The sequence below is a fragment of the Engraulis encrasicolus genome, chromosome 11 (assembly GCF_034702125.1).
Source record: "Engraulis encrasicolus isolate BLACKSEA-1 chromosome 11, IST_EnEncr_1.0, whole genome shotgun sequence".
Classification (NCBI taxonomy): Eukaryota; Metazoa; Chordata; class Actinopteri; order Clupeiformes; family Engraulidae; genus Engraulis; species Engraulis encrasicolus.
Window position 1 is genome coordinate 30354720 of NC_085867.1, and position 13586 is coordinate 30368305.

Here is a 13586-nt window from a genome sequence, read left to right on the forward strand (position 1 = left end):
GTCTCTCAGTAGCCTATGTATGACCACTGTACGTATGTATTTGGGGCTGTTTGCTCAAAACACACAAATAGTGTTAGTATACCAGCACAAGCATTAACTTTTTTGACATCTTCACACAGACAATAGTATGGCATTAGTACTCATTCAATACCTTCTAACTAACTCATTTGGTGGATATAAAGGTAGCGCAAACTGAATTGTGTATTGTATAGGGAAGGTGTGATATTGCATCATTTGTTTATGAAAGAAGACAGGTTTCAGGGTTTTGTTTACAATGGTCTGAGTGAAAGATGGTAATTAGGTATTAGCCTGCAAGCAAGAACCCGGTTGGTTGGGAGGGTTAGAGAAAGAGGTTCTTTAGGTGGAGCAGGTATGATAGTTTCATGCCAGAAACCAGTCATATAGGAAATGCAGATTTGGGTATACATTAAGAATATACATTTGCAGGGTGCGATTTGTAGGGGGGGATGGGGGGGATTGTCCCCCCTTCTGGTCTTGATATCGCCACTTTTTCTACATGATTTTATCACAGTTCAATGTAATTCCATTGATTTTGCTTACCATCTGAAACATATCCCCCCTTCTGGTTTTCCAACAAATCGCACGCTGTACATTTGTATTAATGAGTTAGTGCCTCGCTCTTGCAGCTGAATAATAGGCCACTGTATGCAACGAGTAGCCTACAGTAATAGGCCTACAATAACGCAAGCAACCACACGATGGCGCCACACACACGCGTGTAGGCCTAAGTGCTGGGGTGGTTTAGCAGAACGAGTGCGGTGTTCATTCCTGAAGAAGACTACTTCATATTATTTCTGTGCCGGGCTGTCGTGAGAACTGAATATAGAGAGGGGAGTACCGAGAGAGATGAAAGATCCCAAGAGTTCACGGCCACCGCCTGACATTCGTTCATCCAGCGTTAATTGGTAATGCAACACTTTACTGCACACGCCGAATGCCTTCAGGTCAAAAGTCGGTGGGAAAATATGCCAGATACGCAGGTTCAGATAGGCCTACGGAGCCCCGTGAATGCTCAAGGCTATCTTTGGAGAGGCTGACGCTCTGCCTGTAGTTACATACCGCGGGGGAATGCTATGTTGAAGGTGTGTTCTTATCAGCCACGCAAAAATGAGGGAGGAGGAGGAGACGGGAGAAGGAGGGTAAATAGAAAGGGAAAAAAAAAATAACAGCGCTTGTTTACTTTTAAACGTGAGGCCAGGGGAAAGGACCTCATATCCCGTTTGGGATCGAGTGGGGGTCTTCAGTGAGATGTTATCACCGTTGTCACTTCTGGTGACCTCAGCTGCTGAGTTGTTACAATTGAAGAGTTTCATTACAAAATGGTGTGTATTCATTTTGGGAAATTGACATGCTTGTATTGGGCATTCCATTGCATTGCATATAGGCCTGTAGGTTTAAATTGCGTTCTCAAAATATTTATGAATGGCAAGCATTCACATATGGATGATATGACTTCTGTACACCATTTCACAACCAAACTCTTCAATTTATTATTGACACAATTGCCTCTATGAAATGTAGGAAACCAGCGTAGTAGGCCTATAATTTTATCGAAATTGACACATGCAAGTGGACAGTCACTCAAAGAAATTGTCAACTATAAAACAAAAGCAAAAAGTATCCACCATTATGATGAATCCCCATTCCACACTGTCATGCAGACCACAAGCCATCCCTGTTGCTGATACCCGTTCACTGACTATAAAGATGACGTAAAATGAGTTCTGTCATTAGCAGCATTCCTCTAGTCTACTCCCTTTAAATCCTGTCTAGCCACAAGTGCGAAATGTTTGTTAATTACGACATGTCAAATCATCTTGTTGTTAGCCATGTCAAACAGTGCTAAACACAGCCACACCCACGCGCCATCCAGATCCATTGCCCTTGGTCTGTGTGCCAAGCTCTCTGTCACGTGTTATCTTGTTTTGAAGGCCATGATTGACACGTGGGTCTCAGACTCCCTGACCTGTCATATTGGCTGGATGTTAGCTGGATGGTGGCGGAGCATGTAATTAGTTTTTCTGTAATTACAGAGTCAGTCCCTGGCCTGGCAGGTATTCAGGGAGCCTCGCAGCAGCCTTGCAAACTCACTCACATCATGTACTGAAGGCCGTGAGAGACGCGTGCGTGCATGTGTGTGTGTGTGTGTGTGTGTGTGTGTGTGTGTGTGTGTGTGTGTGTGTGTGTGTGTGTGCGTGCATGTGTGTGTGTGTGTCTGTGCATTTGTTCTGGCACTACAGCAACATACATAACTGCTCAGCACTCACGAAAGCATCATGTACGAAAGACAGAGGGAATGTGGGAGACGTGTATGTGTGTGTGTGTGTGTGTGTGTGCATTTGCTCAGCCTTACATAACTCTTCACAAGCACGAAAGGAGCAGACCATGATCTATCTTGTCATTAGCAAATCCTGGTCATTACTGCCACTCTGTGATACATAATGTATGGCGGACGCCGGCAGCTATATTTATGCCCATGTGGAACACGGGAGAGGGCTGTTATGGCTCGTTATTTTGTGGTCCGGACTCTGCAAAATCCCGTCCTCCGCCTTGTAAAATTGCAATAAAACGGGTAATCAAATCGGGGTTCTGAAACACAAACTCAGAGCAAGTTAGTGTAGTCTGAGTTCCTTAAACATTAGGCTAGTTATCTCATTTTAATTGTCCCCAACTGCTGCAATATAACGCATCAACAACGGATGTCGGCAGAACTGATTCGGGTTTACAGACTGCTGAGTTTCAAAAGAACAAGCCATTAGGGCAGGGAGGCAGATGGGTTGGGAGGGAGAGAGGAAGAGGACAGGTAAGGAGAAGGGGATATGGTGAGAGGGGGAGAGGGTTTGTGCTGGTGGGCCTGACAGCAGACTGTGTATGTGTGTGTGTGTGCGTGCATGCGAGCATGCTTGCGGGCGAGCACGTAGGTGTGTGGTGCCTGATAGCAGACAGTCTCAGCAGAGACATGTGAACCGCCTGAGGATGGAGAGAGTGCTGTGTTTCACAAAAACGAGAGTGTGAGAGTAAATCAGGGAGAGAGAGCGAGAGAGAGAGAGAGAGAGAGAGAGAGATAAAGAAGATAGAAAGAAGAGACATAAAAAGAGAGAAAAACCCATACTAGTGCAAAGGCTCTGCTGACCCCACACATTGCCTCCTGACAGGGCTCTCAGGGGAACTGGATCTCCTTTCCTCTCCTTTTTTCTCCTCCCCTCTCTTTTTCTCTCCTGTCCTCCTCTCCTTTTCTCTCCTCTCCACCCAGCTCTCCTCTCCTCTCCTCTCTTCCGCTTCTCTGCTTCTCTCTCCTCTTCTCCCAAGTGCGTGTACAAATACACACACACCTTTCTCCCAAGAGAGCACGAGAAGCCCAGCCAGCTGGACAGACACACACACACACACACACACACACACACACACACACACACACACACACACACTCACCCACCCACCCACACACACTGACACACAGTGATTGGCAGTGCTGATGGCCGTGTTTGTGTGTGTGTGTGTAAGACAGAGAAAGAGTCTGTGTAGATGTGAGATCTGTGAGATGTGTGTGTACTGGAGTTGCTGAAGTTGTCATTGCTCAGCTGTTGTTAAATGTTGCATTGTAATAAGTGTGGAGCCGTTCCTTCCTCCCTACAGAGCCCATTTAGTTCTCCTATGATCTCATTCTGTCATAGACAGCAGAAGAACAGAAGAAGAGAAGAGAACAAAAAGACGAAAAAGAAGAAGAAGAAGAAAAAGAAGAAGAAGAAGAAAGAAAGAAAGAAAGAAGTACAGGAAGAGGAGGAAAAGAAAAAGAAAAGAGAAGAGAATGTTCCCTAAATCCTGTGACGTGAGTTCACTCCTCGTCCCGAAACTCCCAGATAGTCCTCTTTGCTACCGAGGACAAGCTCCGACAAGCCCGCTCTCTCTCTCTCTACCCTGCCTCCTCCACTGCACTTCTCATCCCTCAACCGAAATGACAGCAGAGAGATAGAACAAATGTGTGTGTGTGTGCGTGTGTGTGTGTGTGTGCGCGTGCGTTGGAATGACAGCAGAGATCAAGTGTGTGTGTGTGTGTGTGTGTGTGTGTGTGTGTGTGTGTGTGTGTGTGTGTGTGTGTGTGTGTGTGTGTGTGTGTGTGTGTGTGTGTGTGTGTGTGTGTGTGTGCGCGTGCGTGCGTGTGTGTTGTAACGCACTGGGCACCGAGCCACGAGACAAGAGCAACGGCGAGAGAGAGACAGGAAGTGAGCGAAACGGAGACATTAGACGAGATGGCAGGAGGTCTTTCTTCATAATGACAAGTGATCACACCCTGAAAAAATGTCACCACGTTTTTGGAGCCAAGCGTTTGTTTCTCAGGGTTCATTTCACATTTCACTGACACTTAATAACGTTTGCCACACTGCTCATACTCATACTCGTCACAGACAGCTCCGAGGTAGAACAGAACAGAAATATTTCCAGTGGTATGATCGTGTAATAGCTGATACGCACAGGGAAATACACAGGTGCACGCAGGGTTAAACAATACACCTCCAGGTACGAGCCTGGGCCAAAGCGACTGTTGTCTCCATCAAACAGTCTGGCAAAAGCCAAGAGGAATCCGTCTCCGTGGAGGGTGGGAGATACTCTGCCATTTAAATTCATTGGAGTTCCGAATTCAAATTAAAACCCATATTGTGCTTTATTAGCATGACTGTTACGATATAGTGTCGCAAAAGCATACAAATAACAAAACAAAAGTATGAGTATAGTTACCTTAACCAATCAGTAACGGACTTCGCGGTTGAGTTCTGCGTCACCACTCTCAACTGTTTGCTGATTCGCTAAACGCTGAGAGAACCGAGCTTGAGGCTTTTGCCAGACGATGTGCGGAGCCCAAATCTTTGGGTGGAGTACATAGGATGGCGTCGCCAGGCTAGTACGAAACTGCTTTCCTGTTGTTTCGTTTTTCAGTGGGCAAAATTACACAGTAAAGATACTTTATGTTATAGTATTCCGTATGTGATGTAACAAAAGATATTTGTTCTACAAAAAAGGCAAGATATTGCATCAACAGGGCAGCCATGATGGCTCGATGGTTAGAGCAATGGGCTTTAGATCAGAGGGTTGCAGGTGTAATTCCTGCCCCTTACCAGTACCTTCATCTATGGCTGAGGTGTCCTTGACCAAGGCATCTAACCCCACATTGCTCCAGGGCCTGTAACCAAAACCCTGTACCTAAAATAACTAAGACGCTTAAGATAAAAGCGTCAGCTAAGTGTAATATAATGTAATCTGTAATGCAAGGTAGAGTCAGAGCCACAGCCACCCTGTGGATCTCTCTCTCTCTCTCTCCCTTCCTCCCTCTCTCTCTTAGTCTATAGCCTTCCTGATCACCACTGCCAGAGATGGGTAAACCTCAAAACCTCCAACCCTGTCCATACCCGTCAGTGTTGGGAGTGAGACTGACGTCATAATCATTATATTATTATATTATTATATTATTATTATTATTATATTATTATATTATTATATTATATTATATTATATAGCAATTATTATTAGCAGTATTATCCAGCCCCAGGTTCAAATCTGCATCCTTACAAAACTACCCCGGATTGACAGGCAGCTAAACTCTAGACTTAGTAATATCTAAGTCAGGCTGTTAGCTAAATGAGTAGCATACACTCGTGTTGGGAGGGTGGGACCGTTACCATCATTCACTTACAGCAGGCGCAGGGCCACTTTAAAGTCCTTCAAGGGCCGTACTATGAACACAAACCACGATTTTCCCCTACACTTCATGCCTATATTGAAGGTGGCCACTTTTACAACAGACCAACCTTCACTAGTGTCATATTTCTAATGAAACTGTATAACATTGAAATCATAACGGGGCCCGGATACAACAGACTCAGGGCCATAAACGGCGCATGGGCCATAGGATCCCCACCCATGGCTTACAGGATAAAAGCAGTATAGGGCTTAAACACCCATGCCAGGGATTTGCCTGGTTCACACCAGAGCACATCCCAAGTGAGATATGGTCTGGAGACCGCCAACTGAATTTCTTGTATGGGAGGTGTAGTTTACCATTGCCAACGACTGTTTATTGGCCATACTATATACGAAGCCCATAGCCAATCGTGTCAGTTGTATTCAAACAAACTGTAAACTTCCATTTGTGGAGTAATGCGCATTAACATCTTTCCACCCCTCCCCACTCTTGGATTGGCTCCCGACCTCAGACTAGCGCTTTGCTGATACCAAGGCACATTACACTTAGCTGACGCTCTTATCCAAATCAACTCACAATTATTTAGGCACAGGGTACTGGTTACAGCCCGTGAAGCAATGTGAGGTCCTTAGATGCCTTGCTCAAATGCACTTTAGCCAACACACAGTGCATTGAGGTGCAGGGAGTAATAATAATAATGGGCTTCAAGCCATCCGATCCAAAGACCAACTGCCCAATCAGTAGGCCACGGCCACGTATCATTGCCTGGGCAATGGGCACCGGTATCATTGCTAGTGCCAATCAGCCAGACAGGCGGATGTGCCCTGGGCACCACTGCAGTAGAGTACCAGGCAGGGAGGAGAGCAGCCAGGCAGAGAGTGGCGCATCCTGACAGCACAGCACAGCACAGCAGAGAAGAGCAGAGCAGAGCAGAGAAATCACTGGACTAACCACCATGGCAGAGTTATAGCCACAGACAGCACATCCAAGTTTCCCAAGGAGAGATAAGAGAAATGAGAAAGGGGCAGAGAGAGAGGGAGGGAGGGAGAGAGCGAGAGAGAGAGAGAGAAATGAGTAAGAGAGGAACACTAGGGGAGGAAATTAGCTAAAGGGAGAGAGAGGGTGAGGAATGGAAGTGGGTCAGTAACTTGGACGAGATAAGAGAAAACTACTGGCGTGAGAATTTTTCTGTGCGTGCCATTCTCCTATCGTGTGTGTGTGCGTGTACTTGTATCGGTTTATGGTGAAGAGTGTGTGTATGTGTGTCTATTCATGAGGGAGTGACATCTTCATTCATAGCAGTAGGCTAGCTCTAGCCTGATTATCATCAACTTTTGACATCGACATCTCTTCGAGACTTGGTCTGACTAAGAGTATATATTTGGAAAAGGAAACCAACGCACACCAGAGGTTTCGAGGTGCAGGTAGCTTGTGCAAGATCACTTTTTGAGAGGAAGAAAAAACCTTGAGAAAGGCCACACTGCCCGAAACGTTGTTTCTGTAAATAAAATTCAGCACGATGGACAAGAGAGAGTGGTATCTTCCTCTCTGAAAGTGACCAAGAGCATAACAATTAACATTTCCCAAACAGCATTGTTGACCCGCCTCCCTTGGTGTGCTAATGGTTGTTTGCTTCCCGACAAAGAGGGAGGAGTTTCCGCTTTTTCAGGAGCTCAGAAAGTACTTGCATTGCTCTTGACCTGACTAGTAGAAACGCTGAAGGTTTTGCGTCACTAGGAGGGCACGGCCTGGCTAGGCTAGCTGTACCTCCCTACACACAGCATCAGAATCAAACCAATAAGCTGCCCGACCCCATAGAAGCTACAGTGCAATATCCAGCCATGCTGCAGACAACCTTTGTCTTCCCACTTGCCAACCACATCCACAGTGGACAAATGCTGAACTGGACCACGCACAGTCTCTGTAATAAGCTTCTTGTTACCAAAATCGTAATCACCAAATCTTAACTTGCAATGTCATGGTGTACTGTAGCTGAGTTGCGATTGCTGGTGATCCCATCCACAACACTTATGTCTACGTATATGGTACATGGTCTATGCTGACCTCAAAAAAGGGCTTACTATTTTATGTCAACACATTATGGCATTGATCAGCAGGTAGTCTGGCTTCTCTGGCAAGGACTCAGAGGTACACACACACACACACACACACACACACACACACACACACACACACACACACACACACACACACACACACACACACACACACACAAAAGAGAGACACACACACACACACACAAACACACACATATCCACACACACAAACACAGGTAGCAAGTGAGCACTGCCAGGCACACTGCCATCGTAAAGAGAGATGTTCATGGGCGCACTGTGGCACAGCGCGCTAAGCCCCCCACATTTGGGCTTGCATGCCTACCCACGGGGACCCCGGTTCGAGTCCGGCCAGAGTAATTTCCCGATCCTACCCTGTCCCATTCGCCTCCCGTCACCATCTCACACTGTCCTGTCAAATAAAGGCATAAAAGCCCGTAAAAAATATTTTTTTAAAAAGAGAGAGACGTTCATGCCCGCATTTATTTTAGAGCCTTGCTTGGCACCTTGGCACCACCCACAGGGGGTAAAAGGGCCAGCTGTGTCAGCTGATTGACCGGCCGTCTTGTTGTTGTGATTGACGGGCGTCAGCTGATCTAGATGCCACATTAGGTAATAACACAAAGGACAGTCTGTGGCACACTGTGATAAATGTTGCTGTTTTTTTTCTTCTATGTAGCAACTCAGTCCTTGAGAGGAAGTAGCCAGTCCTAGATTTTGCTGTGCATGAGGCAAGGGCTCTAAAGTAACAACAGCCAGCCAACCGGCCAAACACGGGTGAAAAATTAAGTTTGACTGGTAGAAAATAAAACTTACTAGCTACTTACGTAGACCCATTGGTGAGTGTGTGTCTGGCTAGTAAGAGTAACATCTACAAGCGATTTTGGCTGGTGATGAAAAAGGTTAATTTAGAGCCCTGCATGGGACGATGTGAAGTGTCTCTACTTCACAACATGGTGTTAGGGGCCTGCGTTGCTCCAAAAAGATGACCAGAGCAGTAGAATTATGGCTGGGGTAGTGGCACCATGGCAGAAGGTTGAAGAATTATAGCCAGGGCAGTGCAATGCCAAATGGCATCAGCAGCAAGAAGCTGATTCCCCCCTTGGATCAGAGTCCAAACATTCCCCTCTGTCGGGAACAGCACAATGTAACCCACAGTCTACATACACTTAGTGCACTAAGTAGTGAGTGAGTAAGCATTTTGGACCTAACCTGCCGTGGCTTAATGGTAGAGAGTTGGTCAGTTCAGTAATGGGTAAGCTGTAAGGGTGTTAGACTTGTAGCCCAAAGGTTGCCGGTTCGACTCAGGACCTGCCAGTGCTCTCCCCCATCCTCCTCCATGACTGAGGTACCCTGAGCATCGTGCCGTCCCGCCGCACTGCTCCCTTTCGGGCACCATTGGTGGCTGGCCCCCTTGCACGGGTGAGGCATGAATGCAATTTTGTTGTGTGCAGTGTTCATGTGTGTGCTGTGGAGTGCTATATCACAATGACAATGGGGGTTGGAGTTTCCCAGTTTTTGGTCTTTCAATTTGAGAGTCGTGGGTTCGTATCCCACCTGACCTTTCCCCATACCTCCATCCATGGCTGAAGTGTCCTTGAGCGAAGGCACCAAGCCCCAAATTGCTCCAGGGATTGTAACCAATACCCTGTAAAAAAAACTTTGAGTCGTTTTGGATAAAGGGATGTCGGTATCTGTGTATTGGTATCGGGTTCAGATATCAACATAATTCAGAGATTGGAGCAGGGCAGAATTTTCCCAAAGTAGGCCTATCGGAATTTTCCTGATAGCCAGGTGTAATGTTAATTTGAAATCATAACACTTGCATATTAGTTTTCAGTATGGGATTGTTAGTTTTTACTTATTAATTGGTTTCTTGTTCTTCTGACTTGCTTTTCTGACCAAAGAGTCGACTTGGGCCTACCTCAAGTTGAAACCTATGCATATAGGTATGTGATTTTGGGATTGGATCAGAGTAGTATCGGTATCGGCAGATATCCAAATTTAGATACCGGGATTGTATCGGAAGTGAAAAAATGTGTATCGATGCATCCCTGAATATAATGTAATGTAATGTAGCCAGAGTGGGTCTTAATGTTAAGACACGACGCTTTAAATTTTCTGTTACCAGAATGGCAATGACCAAGTGTCGTAGTGCTTATGAAAGACCATTTGTTATGTCATAGTAGTTTAGTAGTTTCCTGGTGAACCAGAAGCTATGTGTTGACACCCAGGGGGCTGGGCTACACAATCCTTCTGGTACACCTGTGATTCGCTCTCCTCCTCCGTTTTCGAAATAACCGGGGCAGCACGACGAATCAGGATCGTAGGGAGGGATTTCAGTGGGTATGACGTTTATCGAACGCAACACCCTCCCCCAGGGTAGTTCGGCTGTGCCCGCCCCCTCCCTGAATCACAACAGTAATGGCGGCGTGCGAGGAGTTATCATGCGTCGGGATGGAAGCAGCAATTTCAGCGGTGTTATCCAAAATACCTCAAATTGATTTTCTAAAGGACGTTGTTCTGTTTTAGTTGCCGACCTGGCGGCGCTTACGTGACGACACGTCCTACGTCACAAAGCTTCAACGTGAGTGGTCGAAGTGTCATGTCATTCATATGAGGTTGCTCCAACCGCGTGCAAGCATCTTTTGACTAAACCCCGCCTGCAGAGAGGCGTGAAAGGGTAGTGTGCCAGTAGCCTGTTACTTACAGGCTACTGGTTCACCAGGAAAGTTTAGTAGTATGGTAGTTAACTTTTCAATGTATTGCAGTGTGCCACTGGAGGTACGGCGTGCATTAAGGCGCTATGCATCACCTCCTCCTGTCCCCCAGCACCAAATAAGTACTGCCTGAAATCACACAGCTAGGACCGCAGCCTTCAATGTACTTAACATCCACCATCACACACACACACACGCACACACATACACAGGAGTTTATCTTGGGAAAACACTGGGGGTCAATTGCCCACGATGAAAGAGCACTGGACATGCACTGGAGAGAGGCCTATCTGGCCGATTGGGACTAAACCAACATGAACTTGTTCAGGCTGAATGGAGGGTCAGTGAACCACAGCACCTGACTCCCTCTGGGTGAGACGCACTGAGCCGTGAGTATGCAAGAGATAGGGCTGGGCAATTTAGCAAGAAATAACTGAACACAAAATCCACTGACTAAGTTGCCAGATGTGTCTGATCTCCAGATGTCCTGCACAAAAAATGCTCAAAAAACGCCTGGAAGCACTAAATCCAGCCCAATTTGAACCAAGTTGTATTGATTTCTATAGCTATAAATCTACAGAAAATCATGCCCAATACCTGTTTTTTGACCGTTTTTACCTGCATCCTAAGCAGACCAATTGGGTGGGAACCGCCCTATGTGGCAACACTGTCCATTGACACTGTAGTGTAGTCGATGAGCGAGTGTGCAATTAGTAATCTCCGCTCATCCTCACTGCTTCTGGTATGTGTTTTGAGAGACCTCCCCTCACTCCTCATGCATTCTACTGGTTATTTCAAAGCTTCACATCAAATTGTGCTGTAATGTCTCTCTCAATAACATTGTCCCATCCTAATCTTGATATACTGTGTAAGTTGACATTGGTCAATATCGAAATAAGATATCATGATCCCATTTTTGCCACGTCATATCATCCAGCCACAACTGATGATGCCATTGCCTCCTCATGCCTCGTCATGTAAACATAATCCATGTCCTTTGTGTATTTCGTGCCGAAGCTTGTTGGGCTGTGCATGTGCTGTGTGGTGTGTCCATTAGACTGTGAACAATGCCATTTGTGTCTGTTGTCCTCAGCGCTACACTACACAGCCTCTGCTAGCACCTGAGAGGTAAGGCTGCCGGCCGGCCGCTTGGCCTCCTAATAGCCCGGCAACAGCTGATCCTATTATGAAGGATAGCAGAGTATTTCAGTGACACCTGACAGGCCCGTGCATAAACACACACACACACACACACACACACAAATGCACTTACAGCACACGCCCTCACACACTCTCTCTACCTCATCCATTCTCTCTCTGTCATACACACAAACACACACACACACCCTCACACACTCTCCCTCAATTATTCTCTCTCTCTCACCCACCCACACACACACACACACACACACACACACACACACACACACACACACACACACACACACACACTCTCTCTCTCCCTCAATAATTCTCTCTCACACACCCACACAGCCTCACACACACACACACACACACACACACACACACACACACACACACACACACACACACACACACACACACACACACGACATTTCACACATACCCTCCCTCTCACTCACTCTCACAGTGCTAGGCAGTGGCAGACACGGGCAAAGATGTAATCCGAAACATTGCCAACACCTGTGGTTTCACAGTCAAGTGGACTAATCCATGCGTGATTTAGCTGACAAAAGTGTTTATCTTTTCCACCACTTAGTCAAAAACATTATTTGGGGGGTTATTGTGTCAAACCCACTCATGCTCTACTTGGTAGTGTGTGTGTGTGTGTGTGTGTGTGTGTGTGTGTGTGTGTGTGTGTGTGTGTGTGTGTGTGTGTGTGTGTTAGTTTAACATGTTTGTGTGAGGATTTACACTCCATTTGCAGCCATTTCCTGGGAAATAAAGCTGAATTGAACCACGTTCCCTCTAACGGTCAATTACTGTGTAATAACATGTTTATCACATGGTCTGAATTGTAAACTGCTCAGGGTTATATGACTTACTTTGTTTTTGAAGCTGAGGAGATTCAAGAGCAAGTGATTCAATAGAACGCATTCGATTCTGGTGGTGGGCCTTTTTACTACCGACCCGGACAGTGTCGGTGCGATACGTGCTGCTTTCTGGGACGGGGACGGGGATCCTCTCCAAACTCCTACCGGTCCTCTCGTAGCCGGTAGTTCCGTACCGTTGAGGGGCAGGGGCCGATATGTATTGGGAGTGTTCTCCTGGTTTAGTAGATGCACTGTAGCCGTCTTCGTGATGCCTTCCTCTGCCTTGAAGAGAGGACGCCCGGTTATGGTGCATGTTAGTCATATTACTTGGTCCAAGTGGCCGAACTTTGTTCTCGTACCCTCTGGGACCCACCGAGCACCCCATATGCGCACTAGTTTTATGGGGGTTCGTTTGGGGCTGGGGTTTCGGTCCAGACGTGTACGGGATCTGTGCGCAAGGCTGGTGCTTGACGTTGCCGTTTTCGGGATTGAGCATGGAGTTTCGGAGCCCCGCCACGAAGCGCTCGAAAGTCAAGCAGCCGTGCGGAGGGGTGACCCGCCACAGGCACTCCAAAACACCGCTTGGCAGACCCTGTGATTCCGCGCCTTGCCACCGACCTTCAATTTCCGATATATGAACATATCCTCTCCTCCCATCGTCCAGAATGTCAAAAAGGGTCCTTAAACTTTGTAGAAACGCTTTTGGCAAGCCATCGGTGGTAAACTCTGTCTCCTTTGGCTGCATGTTTACCTTACCGTTTCTCACCGTCCCTTCTTTTTTGGCACCGGTCTTACAACTGTTTGTGAAGCCGTTCACTTTGCAACTGCGCTCTACCAACGCCATGAATTTACCAATATGGGCAATGTAACAAGGCGAAGTGTCCAGTCATCCAGATGTAATGAAAAAGGAAAATGTGCGCCGCAGCTTGCTGAGGATAAGAAGCTTATGCTTTCGTCGAAGGTTTTCTGAGAAGCAAAACAGTGTCCTGTTGAAATAAAAGTAAACAAAGAAGTCATCCAGCTTTTCTTGTGGTTTGTCTTCCTAGCCTGGCCGTGC

The 13586-nt window shown here is 46.6% G+C and overlaps 1 protein-coding gene across 2 annotated transcripts in view; it reads right to left on the minus strand.

Moving 5' to 3' along the window:
- Positions 1-13586, minus strand: part of sapcd2 (suppressor APC domain containing 2) — a 27886-nt gene extending 14300 nt beyond the window's left edge. For both annotated transcript variants that reach the window (XM_063210388.1, XM_063210387.1), the window contains exon 1: positions 12542-13586. In XM_063210388.1, the coding sequence (XP_063066458.1) occupies positions 12542-13373 (832 nt within the window). In that variant the 5' untranslated portion in view covers positions 13374-13586. The remainder of the gene's footprint in view (positions 1-12541) is intronic.